The sequence below is a fragment of the Oreochromis aureus genome, linkage group 8, assembly GCF_013358895.1.
Source record: "Oreochromis aureus strain Israel breed Guangdong linkage group 8, ZZ_aureus, whole genome shotgun sequence".
Taxonomy (NCBI): Eukaryota; Metazoa; Chordata; class Actinopteri; order Cichliformes; family Cichlidae; genus Oreochromis; species Oreochromis aureus.
Genome location: NC_052949.1, coordinates 20,028,863 through 20,042,394, shown reverse-complemented (window position 1 = coordinate 20,042,394; position 13,532 = coordinate 20,028,863). Strand labels below are relative to the sequence as shown.

The following is a 13,532-nucleotide window of genomic DNA, read 5'->3' as shown; positions in this document are numbered from 1 at the left end:
CACACTGAAGTGTACCAAGTTACTGTAGTGGCTCATCAGTCATAGAACTTAATGACCTTATATTTACAGTGTTGTGAAAAAGTGTTTGCCTCCTTCCTGATTTCCTATTTTTTATATGCTTGTTACACTTAAATGTTTTACATCATCAAAGAAAGACAAAGATAACACAAGTAAACACAAAATGCAGTTTCTACATAAATGTGTTTATTGTTAAGGAGGAGAAAAAATCAAAACTTACATGGGCCTGTGTGAAAATGTGATTGCCCCCACCTTGTAAAAACAATGGTTAACTGTGATTAACCACATCTTTTACAAAGTCGAGTTCAGTTTCACTGCCACACCAAGGCCTGATTACTGCCAGACCTGCTGAATTAAGAGATCACCTAAATAAAACCTTTCTGACAACTGAAGAGATCTCAAAAAAAGCAGAACTTTTTGGGAGGTTTGAGTCCCGTTACATGTGGCATAAAACTAACACAGCATTTCAGAAAAGGAATGTCATACCAATAATAAAATGTGGTGGTAGTGTGATGGTCTGGGGCTGTTTTGCTGCCTCTGAACCTGGAAGACGTGCTGTGGTAAATGAAACCATGAATTCTGCTGTCTATCAAAACATCCTGAAGGTGAATGTCTGGTCATCTGTTTGTGACCTCAAGCTGAAGGGCACCTGGGTTCTGCAGCAGGACATTGATACAAAACACACCAGCAAGTCCACGTCTGAATGGCTGAAGAAAAACAAAATGAAGCCTTTGGAGTGGCCTCAAAGTCAAAGTCCTGACCTGAATCTGATTGAGATGCTGTGGCATGACCTTAAAAAGGCAGTTCATGCTCGAAAACCCTCCAGTGTGGCTGAATTACAACAATTCTGCAAAGATAAATGGGCCAAAATTCCTCCACAGCTCTGTAAAAGACTCATTGCTAGTTTTTACAAATACCTGATTGCAGCTGTTGCTGCTAAGGGTGGCCCAACCGGTTATTAGGTTTAGGGGGCAATCGCTTTTTCACACAGGGCCATGTAGGTATGGATTTTTTTTTCCCTTTTAATAATAAACAACTTCATTTACAAACTGCATTTTGTGTTTACTTGTGTTATCTATGTGCAATATTTACATGATGATCTAAAATCATTTAAGTGTGACAAGCATATAAAAAATAGGAAATCAGGAAGGAGGCAAACACTTTTTCACACCACCATAACACAGAAATATTTTCCCTTTTAAAGATGAACAAGCTTCCTCCTGTTGATAAAACATTGATTGTTTGCTGTAAAGTTGATTGGCTTTCTTGGATTATTAATTCAAATCACAATTTCATCATTTATTGTGCATTTAATGTATTTTATAAACTGCACATGGGTCACTATGCATAATACCTGCTGTCCGTGAATGAGAGGTGTTCATTGATCAGAGCAAGTAAACTTTTAAAGAGAGCAGAATATTTGTGATCATTTTACAGCGAGAGCAAATGCTCTTTAGTCTGTGCTGAAAAATGACTCGGTATTCAGTCAACAATAACATGAGTCATATCAGACATGGATCACTGACCCCACCTGCAGGTCATTGCCACTATAATCAATATGTGAGTTATCCCCAAATGGAACTGAAAGCGATGCACGCCCCGAGCTATTCTTCCTCTGTATTCTCTGTGTCATTATTATGGGGGGACTGAGGTAAATAAAAAATATCAAAGCAAACTGCTCTCATAGCATTCTGGGTTTTTTACGAGATTTCAGATACAGCTGCACAGACTGGGTCAGAGGAAACCATACTGAACCACAACAAAGCTCTAAAATTCTAGAGAAATAGAGAACGATGTATATATTGTGCCTGTACTGCCATAAGGAAACGGAGATAGGCGATAAAATGCTTGTGAAAGTACAATCTGACAAGTGCTTTTCTCACGTTTTGTTTAATTTTTCATTAACTAAATTAAAAGCTAAAAAATATATGGTCCTAACAAAACTGATTATTAGAGAATATTTAGTGAATTTCATGATTTCGGACAGTGAGTTTAAAAGAGTCTGGAAATCCTCCACATTGAGACACTTTTATTAATCAAATGAACTCAACGATAAATAAAACATACAAACTTGTATGATATTACAAAGTGGTACAGTGGGAGCTTTCCTGAGCTGAAAGGAATCTGACGCTCTTCACCTACAGTTACAACTCATGATTGTGTTTTGAAAAAGAAAATACAATGAAAAGTGGCTTTATCCTGAATGACGTGCGTTCCTGCATCATTGAGTGCTTGCAGCATCTCGACTGCAACAGCACTCTAGTTTTCTCTCCTTGGTAACTTGAACTCTTGACAAAGATCGGGGATGTCGAGCATCAGGTCTCATCATGTGACTGTAAATAAATTGGTTTGGCCTGTTTCCTCAGGCGCTGCTGTGCTCGCAGCTTCCTGCCCTTCTGAGTTGCCAGTCCCATGGGTGGTAGATACGTCTGCAACACAGAGTATGCAAATAAAATTCCCCCAAAACAACATGACCCATTATGGTCTAATAAATGGTAATTACTTACAGCTCTTGGATATGGGTTTCTGTAATGAAGACCTTTAAAAAAATAACAATGTGTCAGTGACAACGTTACATCAAACTATAAACAAATTATAAAATGAAACCCAAGAAAAATTATTGTTTGGGTAAGTATGTAAGAGCACAACATAGCACTTTTCTCAGGCTTGTATTTCTTGAACGCACAGATGGTTTGTTATTTTTTTTCTCTGCAGTTTCAACCATGATTATTTTTATCCAAATCATTCAGGTCATCAGGTCAGCTTTGCTGCTTACTCACGCTTGACATGCTGAAAACCTTTCAACTGACAAAGAATCAGTGTGTGATGTGTAAGAGTTGCATAATCGCAGCACTGTATTATTGTTAACCTTTTCAGAATGTTTGTGCAAGTCAGATGTTTCAGTACATTCAGTCAACAACACCATTCTGCATGCTTTCAGGCTGAAGACAACAAGCATAAAAACATCCCAAAAATCACTGATACAACTGAACTAGAAAGGTTACGTACTATCAATATATTTCCCTGAGAAACATGAAAATAAAAAAAAATGGTGTTGCTACTATTTTGGCCTCTTGACATGCTCACTACAGCCAGACATAAAAAACAACAACTTGCTGCTTTTCTCCATTCTTACCGATTTCTATCCTCGCTTCACATTCCTCTATGCACTTTTTTATTGATTCTTGTTCTGTGAGCTGAAAAACAAAACAACACACAAAAACAAAAAAAGAAGTCTTAAAGATGCTATAAAGCCATTTTTTCTTTTTTTCAAATCCGTATTAGTGAGCAGAGTGTTGTTCACACCTTTTGGTTCTGTCTGAAAAGAGTGCGGGCCTCCTGCAGTATGTACTTCCTCTCTGTCTCCGTGTCACTCAGAACACCACTCTGTGCTTGCCAGGTTCGGGCGATGCGAAAAACACGCATGTACAGTGACAGCACAGTGGTACGGGTGGAGGCAGTCATCAGGGCTCAGAATCTGAGGAAAAAAACAAAAGATACCTGCAAAATAAAGTTTTTACTGCATTATCTGTTTGTGTTCTGTCCACGGTGTACCTCATCTCATGCCCCTGAATTAGATAAGCTAAAGATGGATGGATGGATGCTCTTTACTTACAGCCTTTATTACTCAATTATACCACTGGTGGTTAGTTAGCTAGATGTGACATTACTTATTGCTCTTTTCTTCAACTACTAGGAATTTAATTAAGAGCTTTACTGCACAATTAAGACATGAAGTACGTTATAACGAGTAACATAATAATAATATGCATGATAAGCAAGCAACTAGTAAATGAATATATGAACATCTTTCCAGTACCGTGCAAAAGTCTTGAGTTTAATCTAATAAAAATGTCAAGGATAACACAGCATCTTTGCATCAACAAGGTGATTCCCGATTCAGCGATTAGCTGAAAACTTGGCATAGATCTGCATGGTGTCGATAAAAAATTGAGGAAACTAAATTGTTGTAAGATGAAAATATCCCTTAAAAACTATCTAGAGCAGGTGAACAGTATCTGAACGTCATGTCCTTAAGAAATAGGGAAAAAAAATCCAGTATGACCAGACAGAGGACCTGAGAGATGCATCTGGCCCATTAGTTGATCCATCAACTGTCCACTGAAGCTACATTTGAAATGGTCTCAAGAAGCCTGGGGTATGCCAAATTACACAAGAACTGGACTGAAAAATCAGTGGCAACAGGGCTTAATGGAGTGAGGAATCCAAATTCTCAAATTCATTTACAAATCATTGTCACTCTATGTACAAAGGAGATCAGTAGGGAACAATGACAGTGAGTGTCTACAGCTGTCTGTGAAATGCCATGGATTGGCCTCCAGAGCATGGACCACAATATGACTGAAACAGTGTGGGAGAACAGAAAATAAAAAAAATAATAAAAAAAGAGATTTGAATGTCCTTGAAGACGCCTGGAGAACTTTTCCTGGAGACTACTTAATAAAATGGCAAGTTAGCTGAGACTTCAGGATGTTGTGTTGAAGAATAAAGGTGGTCATATCAAATATTGACCTTCAAGGCCTGCAAAACTCGGTTTAGCCTGTATTTCTATTATATAAATAATATAAATTATTTCCAATTTTCCTTGCAAAATATAAAGAAAAGACTTTTGCAAAGTACTGTAGTTTTAGATTTTTAAATTATAGCTAAATATAATAGCCCTATTCAACGCTAGATGCCACTAAAATCAACATTGAGTTATTAAACAAAGTGTTACATGACTGACGGAGAGGTATTAACTGTATGTTCTAGTATGCGCGGAGACTGAATGACGTTGTATATTAAATAAAACCATTCTCGTTATTTGTACTCACTGATGTTTTAGCATCAATTGCAAACTTGAAGCTAGCCCTTATTGTGACTGACCAAAACGTACAAAGACAGGGACATTAAATTAAAGTCAACGTTACTGCCTGTCACATTAACAGCTTTTATTCGAATATTCGCTCATCATAATTTAATTAACACCACAAACGAAGAATTGACATACCGCCTGTGTCTGAAGAAGAGGATAGTTTACCAGCCGCTTGCTAGGACAGTCGCCTAATGATGACGCGTACCCATGGCTAATCGGGAAGAAGCTAAATAATAAACACAAACATAAAAGAGTTCACATACTTTTAGTCAAAGTTGTATTTGTTTCACTTGTTAGTGGATAAAAAGTAGAAATAAGGCAGAAATTAATATAAACACCTCTACAGTTCAATGTGTATGAGCAATTGTAATTAATTTACAGTGGGGTTTTTGAGTCATTTTTCATTTCGGATATTACTGTGATCTACAAAACATCCACTTTGTCCTTGTCATATGAATACTTCCATCAATTGGTTAAAAAAAGGATGTATGTTAGCGTCGCAGACGCCAGGATCAGCTGTTGGGTGCTTGTAAGCAGGGAGGAAGTGATGCAGGAAAATGTCCATAATGTAGCTCCACTCAATGACTAAAAGGGGGAAGCACAAAGAAATTGGGTGCTTTAGTCCGAGCTGGCGTTTTAACTCACACCTAACAGCGAACACAACTGAAGATGGACTCTAAAGCTAGTTGCTAGCTTGTTACTTATTTATTTTCTAAGCGTGGAACAGAATTCAACATTGATGTGGAAGTTTTTTTTTTTTTTTTGATCAGCTGCTAGCTAGTTAGCTAGCAATCTGAGTTAACGCGACGAGTTTGCTTCAGTTCGTATTTTTTGGCTAACTTGTTTAACTACTTAATTTCTTCAGCCATTCACAAAGTGATGTACATCCACATTCGACCGAATGTGTTTTCCCCTAAAGGTAAGTTTTTTTACGGTGATAATTTTGTTATTTCTTGATGTCTTAATCGAAAAATACCTAGCATAGCCGAGAGCTAACTTTTAGTTAATCGAGCTGATGCTAGCTAGCTATGACGACGTCGCCAGGGCCGGGCAGTTGGGATGGAGCTGTTAAATGGCCCGGTGCGGTGATCTAATGTGGCTCAATAGCAGCGTAACAACGACTGCCATCTGAATTTGTGTGTAATAGTTACAAGTCCGAGGTGCGGGTGATTATTTAATGCCGGTTTACACTGTATTTTTGAGTGTTGTAGTTACGTTGTTATGCTCACCCGCCCAACAAACGTTAACTTGTTTGAAATAATATTATTGTAGATGTTAGTAAAGGGCAGCTGAGGATATATCGATATAACAGTGTTGCATATGTAACACAGTCGTATTCCAGTTCACCTCGGGACGAGCTAATAATCTGGTTAAACTACTGGCTGTATAGGTCACTAGGCTGCTTAGTGTTTACTAACTCCCGTGCCAGCTTATTGTGGATTATATTTGGCCAAATAAGCAAAATCTAATAAATAGAAATTCAGACGGCCATCTGAGCTTAGTTAGGTGAACTTGGCCACAGCAGACCTGAGAGAGATTTGCCCCTACATGCCCCATGTATTGATCAGGACTGGCTTTTTGCCCTGATGTTGAATACATCCATTAAATATGAAGTCAAGGGTCGTATCTCTGTTAGGTCAGTGATCACTGCAAAAAGTAGAAGTTGGTTTGAGAAGTTTCCTGAAGTTGTGGCTTTTACATCACAAACTGGAATATTGCGGCCCTTTTGAGATGTAGTTCCTTAAAACCAAACGTGTCAAAGCTCAGCTTTTCACAGTTCACAGTATGCAACATAGCTGACTTCTTTCCAGTTCTAAACAAGTAAATGAAAAATCCTGAAACAAGGCTAACTCTTTGCAAGTCCTCAAATGACATATTCATAGCATGTTGACCAAAATAGACCTGCAGGTTTGGGAATGATGAGCTATCACTTTCTGCTTATGATGACAAGATAATGTGTCTTTTCAGCATTGTGGATGGCAAGGTCACAATGATGGAGCTCAGTAGAAAGACAATGCCATCTGAAGGATTGTAAGTCAGCTATTTTATAAGTTATCAGACACATGATCACCTCATGTTTTTCCGTCAGCAGACTGATTAATTTCATTAACATGCATTCATCAAAGAAACAATTTTTTAAGTTAAATGGGTAGGTAGAGAAAGCAGTTTACAAAGCAAGCTAGCATAGTAGCCCTGTATTCTTTGTCAATGTTTGGTGTTTCCAGTGTTTTTATTTTTCATCTGCTTTCATTATTGCTAGTAGAGAATGAAGAAACAATATGGTGCAATAATCTACTGCTTAGTATAAAACGAGGTAAAACTTCCTCTGTTCAAAGAGAACCCCCCCTCCACACACACACACACACACCGTTTATGTGAACACAGCACAGAGGATGACCTATAAATGCAGTTATTTGTATCACAATATTTATAGAACTGTATTCCTATTTTAATTACCTATAGCTAACTACCTATAACTATGGTGATACCAAGAAAAGCTCCTACAGCCGTCATATAAGAGTTATATAGGTCTTCTGACTTAACACATAACCCACTGGTAGGTTTCTGTGGTTAAGGGTGATACTCCTCTTGTACTACTTTTGACAAGGTTTCTATGGTAACCCGAACAGTGTTTAAGCATTGTATTCATGCCTATAGATTATTTTTGTTTTGCTTTGTTTTTCAGGGTTTTTAAATCTTCCCATTGAAGACTTGGATCGTGGTAGATTTAGCAGAGGTAGCTTGACATCTTCTGTGTTTCTCTGTACTAATATCCACTTTTTAACTTTTTTGTTGAGAGTTGCGGGGTGTAACTTCTTTATTTCTTAATAATGTTCTTCCCCTCAGGCTTGAGGGTATGTTGAGACGTCTTGTGAGGCCAGAGAAGAGGCGTCTAGGTGGTTCAGACGGGGACTGAAGGCGAGGAGGAAAGACAGACGAGGGACCGGGAGGAAGACATGGGCCAGTGTGTCACCAAGTGTAAGAATCCGACGTCCTCGCTCGGCAGCAAGAGTGGAGACAAGGAAAGCGGAGGAAAGTCCCACAAGAAAGGTGGCAGCGCTGGTGGTGTCGGGGGCCACAAAGAGGATCCTGGCACCCAGTGTAGCAAAGCCACCAATGAGCTGTCGAATGGCACCAAACCTTTAGAGGTCACAGTGGAGACGCCCATCATCACTGCAGGGGACACACGCAAGGATGAGCTTCTGGATGGAGATGGGCTGTCGGTCAAGCGCATTGAGGAGCTGTTCTGCTGTTACAAAGATGAACAGGAAGATGCCATCTTGGAAGAGGGCATGGAGAGGTTTTGTAATGACCTGTGCGTGGACCCGGCTGAGTTTCGTGTCCTGGTTCTTGCCTGGAAGTTTCAAGCAGCAACCATGTGCAAGTTTACAAGGTAAGGTGGAGTTTTGGAGAACAGGGCGTGTCGTCATCATCCATGTTTGTCAATCAGGATAAACTAGCATGACCACTGCACAGTAATTACTTCTGTGTGTATATTATGATACCTATAAGTATGTATCTTTGTCCGACGTGACCACAGCGCATAGCTGTTGCTCTTATTTGTTTGTCTAACAGGCGTTAGACAATGAAAATGCTCATTAAAACAAGATTTTAAAAAGTCAGATTCATTTGTCACAGCTCATTCCTGTTAGTTAGTCTCACCATGTCTCACATCTCTCTTCATTTTAAGTCAAGCAAATAAAGGTCAAAAGGGGGGAAAAAAAAAATAATTTCCTTTTAAAATCTCAAATGAAATTTCCCAAGAAATGTTCCTTCATGAAACCAGTCCTTTTCTTCTCTGTAGCACATTGTCAGAAACATGTGATTAAGTTAGGCGGGATTCCTCTGGAACGAGGACAATCGCTGTATTATTGGTTATCTATAATATACAGCCTGATTATTGTGGGATTTGTTTACAGTAACACATTCAGTCTGTGTGATTAATACTTCCAAACTTGTTATCCATTTAAAAAACATTAAAACTGTTCTCAGACAGCCAGCAGTTTCCATCACTGCAGTAGGGTACAGTACTGTGTTGGCTGCTGGCTACTTCTAGTTGTAGCAGCAACTACGTCATCGTCGGCTGCTGTCAATATAATGTAATCTCATCATATGGATATATAGAGTGGGTTGCGCTTGAGAGGGAATGATAAAGGAATGTGATAAAGTTTTTTTTCTTTTCTTAAAGTAGTATCTTAGAAGTTGTCATTGATTAGATCGGACTTTGAAGCTGATGTTTCTCCAGTGTTCTTCTTTTCATGGATTTTTCTGTTTGTTCTTGGTGAATAGATATGCCCTTCAGATAGCTCAGGACCTGCAGTGTCTTCTCCTGAATTGTTTCTTCTTGGTTTGATTCAGTGATTGCCAGTGAGCCACAGAGGCAGAGTTTTTTTTCTTTCTTTTCTTAAAGCTGTACCATTGTGAACTCCCAACGCAGTCGCACAGAGCACCGGCCACCTTCCCTCTCCTTGCCATGTTTACATTCAAAACAATGTAGGCTTTGGTGGAATAACCACTCACAGCCTGGGCAAATGTTTAAACCCTCCTAACACAGATTTGCAAACACAGGATGCGTGAGGCAGTTGTTATAGAAAAGATCACTTTGCTTCTTGAGTAGGTAGCTTTTTACCGAAATCTCCATTCTCCGTATGGCTCCTGCAAATATTGTGAGCCATGAAAGCAAAAAGGCGTGAGTGCGAACCAAATTGTTGCAGGCAAACACATTGTGCATCACTAAACTGTCCACTGAGCTTGGAGATTCGTTATATTGACGTTCAGTCATTGACATGAGTGATGAGAAAGCTTGCTGCCACCCGCTGCTATTAGATCACCATTTGGCAGTCGCCTTTAATGACAATATGATGATATCAAAACACAGATGATTGCTCGTCCCTAATGCTGGCTAATAAGAGAGGCAGGCCAAGTCTCCTGACACAGATTTCCACGTCTGTGCTGTGTAACACTATTTGCTGGAGTTGCACGTTCTCCCTGTGCCTGTGTGAGTTTCCTCCCACAGACCCACACACACATTAGGTTAATTGGTGATTATAAAATAGTGGAGGATGTGCAGTATAAGATAAATCAGTGTATGGATGACTGGTTGAATGTGACTTGTGGTCTAAAGCACTTCAAGTGGTCAGTAAGACTAAAGCGCTATCTAAATGTGTGCCGGCAAGCTGCTGGTAGACTAGTAAGTAGACTGACTCATCTCCAGGAAGCTGCATGTCATAAAGACAGACTGATGAACAGTCTTCACATGACCTAGGCTCTGTGTGCTTAAGGTGAGTGTGGTAACCGTTAAAGAATTAAATCTGGGGCATGATAAACGTCTGGGTTAATATAAATGGAAAGATAAAATGACTAGTTGTGATCACAACAGAAGGTTTATTAGTTGTAATAAATGCCATTTACTTGGTGACTTTTTATGCATTTTCCTTGGGGAGGTCAATAGGTTCTTAACTGCATGTTGAGATTTTAATACTGTTCCCCTATTTAGGCTATTTAAATAACATGTTTTTAGGAAAAGACTGTCACATGCTGTTAACCACTATATTTTGCACCCCTAATACCTAGCATATGTCCCTATTAACCATTTTACATATATAAAAACAGCTTAGAAATACTATAACAAGTCAAAGAATACAGAATTACAGCTATAACAACATATGACAGAGTAGAATTTTACATATTTCATTAATAACGATCTCCTTATCGCAACTAAATGTGACAGACTAAGTCCCGTCTTCTCTCACTAAATCTCAATTTGACTTTCTCCCTTACCAAGTCAGCTCTTTAAAGGTGACGATCAGTTATTCCTGTTATGCGCTCGCTCTCAAAAGTATAGGACTGAAGCTGGTCCTCACAGAGGTAGCCATACAACCACTCGCTAAGGGGACACACGGGAAGTAGATCGTCTGCAGTTGAATAGAGCTGCCTGTAAGCGTGGTCGTTAGTCCATGACCCCCCCCCCCCGGCAGATTTTTAACTCAGCACTTTTCTATCGAGAGGCTTTGGACAGTACCAGACTCTGGTACCCATCATGTTTCTTTGTGATCTGATGCTTACTGAAGCTCTTTATATTACATTTGAGTTTAAAAAAAGCCTGCACTGTTGTTGGGGTCAAAGAAGGTACATCTGCCTGGGTCAGTGCTCTCAGCATTGACTGTAATATTATTCAAAGCTGCAATGAAAGAATGAAGTTTTCTATAAATTTGATAATGTGTTCTTAGATAGTACAGGGATTTGTCACTGATGTTTGTAGTGTTAAAGATAAAGCCTGGTGATTGCCTGAGATGTCTTCACAATGTTTTGTTGTACATTTTTTGCAGATTTAGGTCTTAATTCAGTCTCATATGGCTCTATGGAAAAGTAAATGGTTTTATTCTGGCGCTTATCTTGACTGGAAATTCTCATTGTGAATGCGATTCTGATGTCCACGCTTCTCGTGTTTGCGTCACCAGGAAGGAGTTTGTCGAAGGATGCAAGGCTATCCAAGCAGACAGCCTCGAAGGCATCTGTTCACGGTTCCCCTGCATGCTGCTGGAGGCCCAGGGCGAGGAGAACTTCAAAGACCTGTACCGCTTCACCTTCCAGTTTGGCCTGGACGCCGAGGAGGGGCAGCGCTCGCTGCAGCGCGAAATTGCCATTGCCCTATGGCGGCTGGTTTTCACGCAGGACACACCTCCGATCCTAGAGCGCTGGCTGGACTTCCTTTCAGAGAACCCCTCAGGTATTCGGGGCATCTCAAGGGACACGTGGAACATGTTCCTCAACTTCACCCAAGCGATTGGGCCCGACCTGAGCAACTACAGCGAGGACGAGGCTTGGCCCAGCCTCTTTGATACGTTTGTAGAGTGGGAGCTGGAGCGCAGGAAAAAAGAGGAGGAGCAGGCACTAACGGCAAAGGAGGAAGAGGGGAGGTGTACTGAGACAGACTGCTCTCCCACCTCAGATAGACTTGAAACAGAGGGAAGCCGCGGCTCACAGACGTGGGGGGGCCACTGACCAGAAAACAAAAAATATTTGTAAAGGAGGGAAGGATACAACCTATATGAGTGAACTATACATCTGTGAATCAATGGATGAATATTAGTATTACCTTAACAGCTGTTCATTTTGCTCCCCTTTTTCTGTTGGGGTGGGATTTCTGCTTTTCCAACCTTGTTTTTTGGTTTTTCAAAGGGCTCCAAGAACTGTTGTGTTTTACGCACTTCTATTTAAGTTATTGTTTTATTCTTCTGTCCTCCCATATTTGGGTTTTGTTTGTTTTTAGTAATTGGACATGAAGTCCATTTTAACATACACCTACCTACCATAATCCAGCAAAATTAGCTCTTTTTAAAGCTCTGTTTCAAAGTCGGGCAACACAAGAGGTTCCCCCCTACAATTACAGAAAGTGGATTTCGACCTCTTAGTACCACTCATCTTGTACAAGGAAATGGTTATAATAATGATAAAGACGAAGGGAAAATCGGGCAGCCTGTCCACAGATAATTTACTACCACACACAAGATTTACCATAAGGGTAGGAGTCAGTGAAATTGGATTTATATAGTTGCATTGTATGTTTTTTATCTTGCAGTGCTGTGAGATTTGAATTGGTTCCACTTGAATTGCCTTCACAACTGCCTGCCTGCAATTACTCAACTAATAGTAATGGATTACAATTCTGTAACCTGGGCATTTCACTTTTAAAAAAATGATACAAACTTAATTTATCAAAGTTTCAATATTAGTTTTAAATCCAAGTTGCTTTCCATGGTAACGGATACAACCTCTGATCTGTGTTGAGTGTTTTTTTTTTTTTTTTGTTTTGTTTTTTTTGAGTGCTTACAGTGCAGTGATCAGCTTAGCCTGTGTAAGCTGCTGCTGTACTCTGTTTTGACCTCTACCATTTTGTTGTCCACCTATTTTCAACAAGCAGAAAATGTCATATACGACACAATGATGTTGCCTTTTTTTTTCCAATATAAGAAAACCCGTATCCCAACAAATCTGTTAAAGCAAGGTCTTGGTCATTTCTGGACAGAAGATGCCTAAACCTGCGTTATATTCAGGATCATTACACTGGGCGCGACATGAAGCTTTATTGTATATTGTTTACTTTTGGGAGTTTGAAGCTTCACATTCTTGAACTGCTAAATAAAAATAAAATATGTGCACACTTCACAAATAAAGTTGATTGCTGCTGGTGATGGTTGTAATAAATTGCACAAAAACCTATGGCATGCTAAGATGCTATACTTGGGAACGCTTTGCAGAGAGATTGATGTCAACCACATCGAAACCCTCTTCAAAAATGTTAATTAATTTTACCTATAGCTTAGAGGTTTCTCTTTTTTTGCCATGAGTGAGTGTTAGACTGGTTAATCAAGAGTCTCCGATGGAGGTTGAGTGTAAGAGGGTGACCATAACCTGGTTTGTCTGGTTTACAGCTATAATGGTTTTATTTTAACTCCCCCACCCCTCCTCTTCCCTTTTCCTTTTTTATATAAAATGTATTGATTTATAATAAATAAAAACAGTGTTGAATTTTGACCTTGAAAATTTGTCTCATTTCTCTTCAGTGATTTTACTTTTATGTAGATTTCTGCTGTGTTGCTGTCATAGGCAGTGCTTTAATACCCTTTCTGTCAGA

The 13,532-nt window shown here is 39.5% G+C and overlaps 2 protein-coding genes across 5 annotated transcripts; one reads left to right on the top strand and one right to left on the bottom strand.

The window, feature by feature from the left end:
* Nucleotides 1-2,032: 2,032 nt before the first annotated feature.
* On the bottom strand, nucleotides 2,033-5,120 carry lyrm1 (LYR motif containing 1). Of its 2 annotated transcripts, none has more exons than XM_031739363.2 (5): nucleotides 5,030-5,120; nucleotides 3,325-3,496; nucleotides 3,155-3,215; nucleotides 2,526-2,557; nucleotides 2,033-2,447 (listed from the first exon to the last, which is right to left on the bottom strand). In XM_031739363.2, exons 2-5 carry the CDS (start codon nucleotides 3,481-3,483, stop codon nucleotides 2,334-2,336), a joined length of 366 nt encoding a protein of 121 aa, XP_031595223.1. In that variant the 5' UTR covers nucleotides 3,484-3,496; nucleotides 5,030-5,120; the 3' UTR covers nucleotides 2,033-2,333. The 2 variants fall into 2 exon arrangements, with proteins under 2 accessions (XP_031595223.1, XP_031595222.1); XM_031739362.2 differs by having other exon boundaries at nucleotides 3,325-3,519; nucleotides 5,030-5,110.
* Nucleotides 5,121-5,274: 154 nt separating this feature from the next.
* On the top strand, nucleotides 5,275-13,438 carry dcun1d3 (defective in cullin neddylation 1 domain containing 3). 3 transcript variants are annotated; one of them, XM_031739359.2, is made up of 5 exons: nucleotides 5,275-5,813; nucleotides 6,863-6,925; nucleotides 7,581-7,631; nucleotides 7,742-8,288; nucleotides 11,356-13,438. In XM_031739359.2, the coding sequence occupies exons 4-5, from the start codon at nucleotides 7,852-7,854 to the stop codon at nucleotides 11,897-11,899; spliced, it is 981 nt and encodes a 326-aa protein (XP_031595219.1). In that variant the 5' UTR covers nucleotides 5,275-5,813; nucleotides 6,863-6,925; nucleotides 7,581-7,631; nucleotides 7,742-7,851; the 3' UTR covers nucleotides 11,900-13,438. The 3 variants fall into 3 exon arrangements, with proteins under 3 accessions (XP_031595219.1, XP_031595218.1, XP_031595220.1); XM_031739360.2 differs by lacking the exon at nucleotides 5,275-5,813 and adding an exon at nucleotides 5,837-6,054; XM_031739358.2 differs by lacking the exon at nucleotides 6,863-6,925.
* The last annotated feature ends 94 nt before the right edge of the window (nucleotides 13,439-13,532 follow it).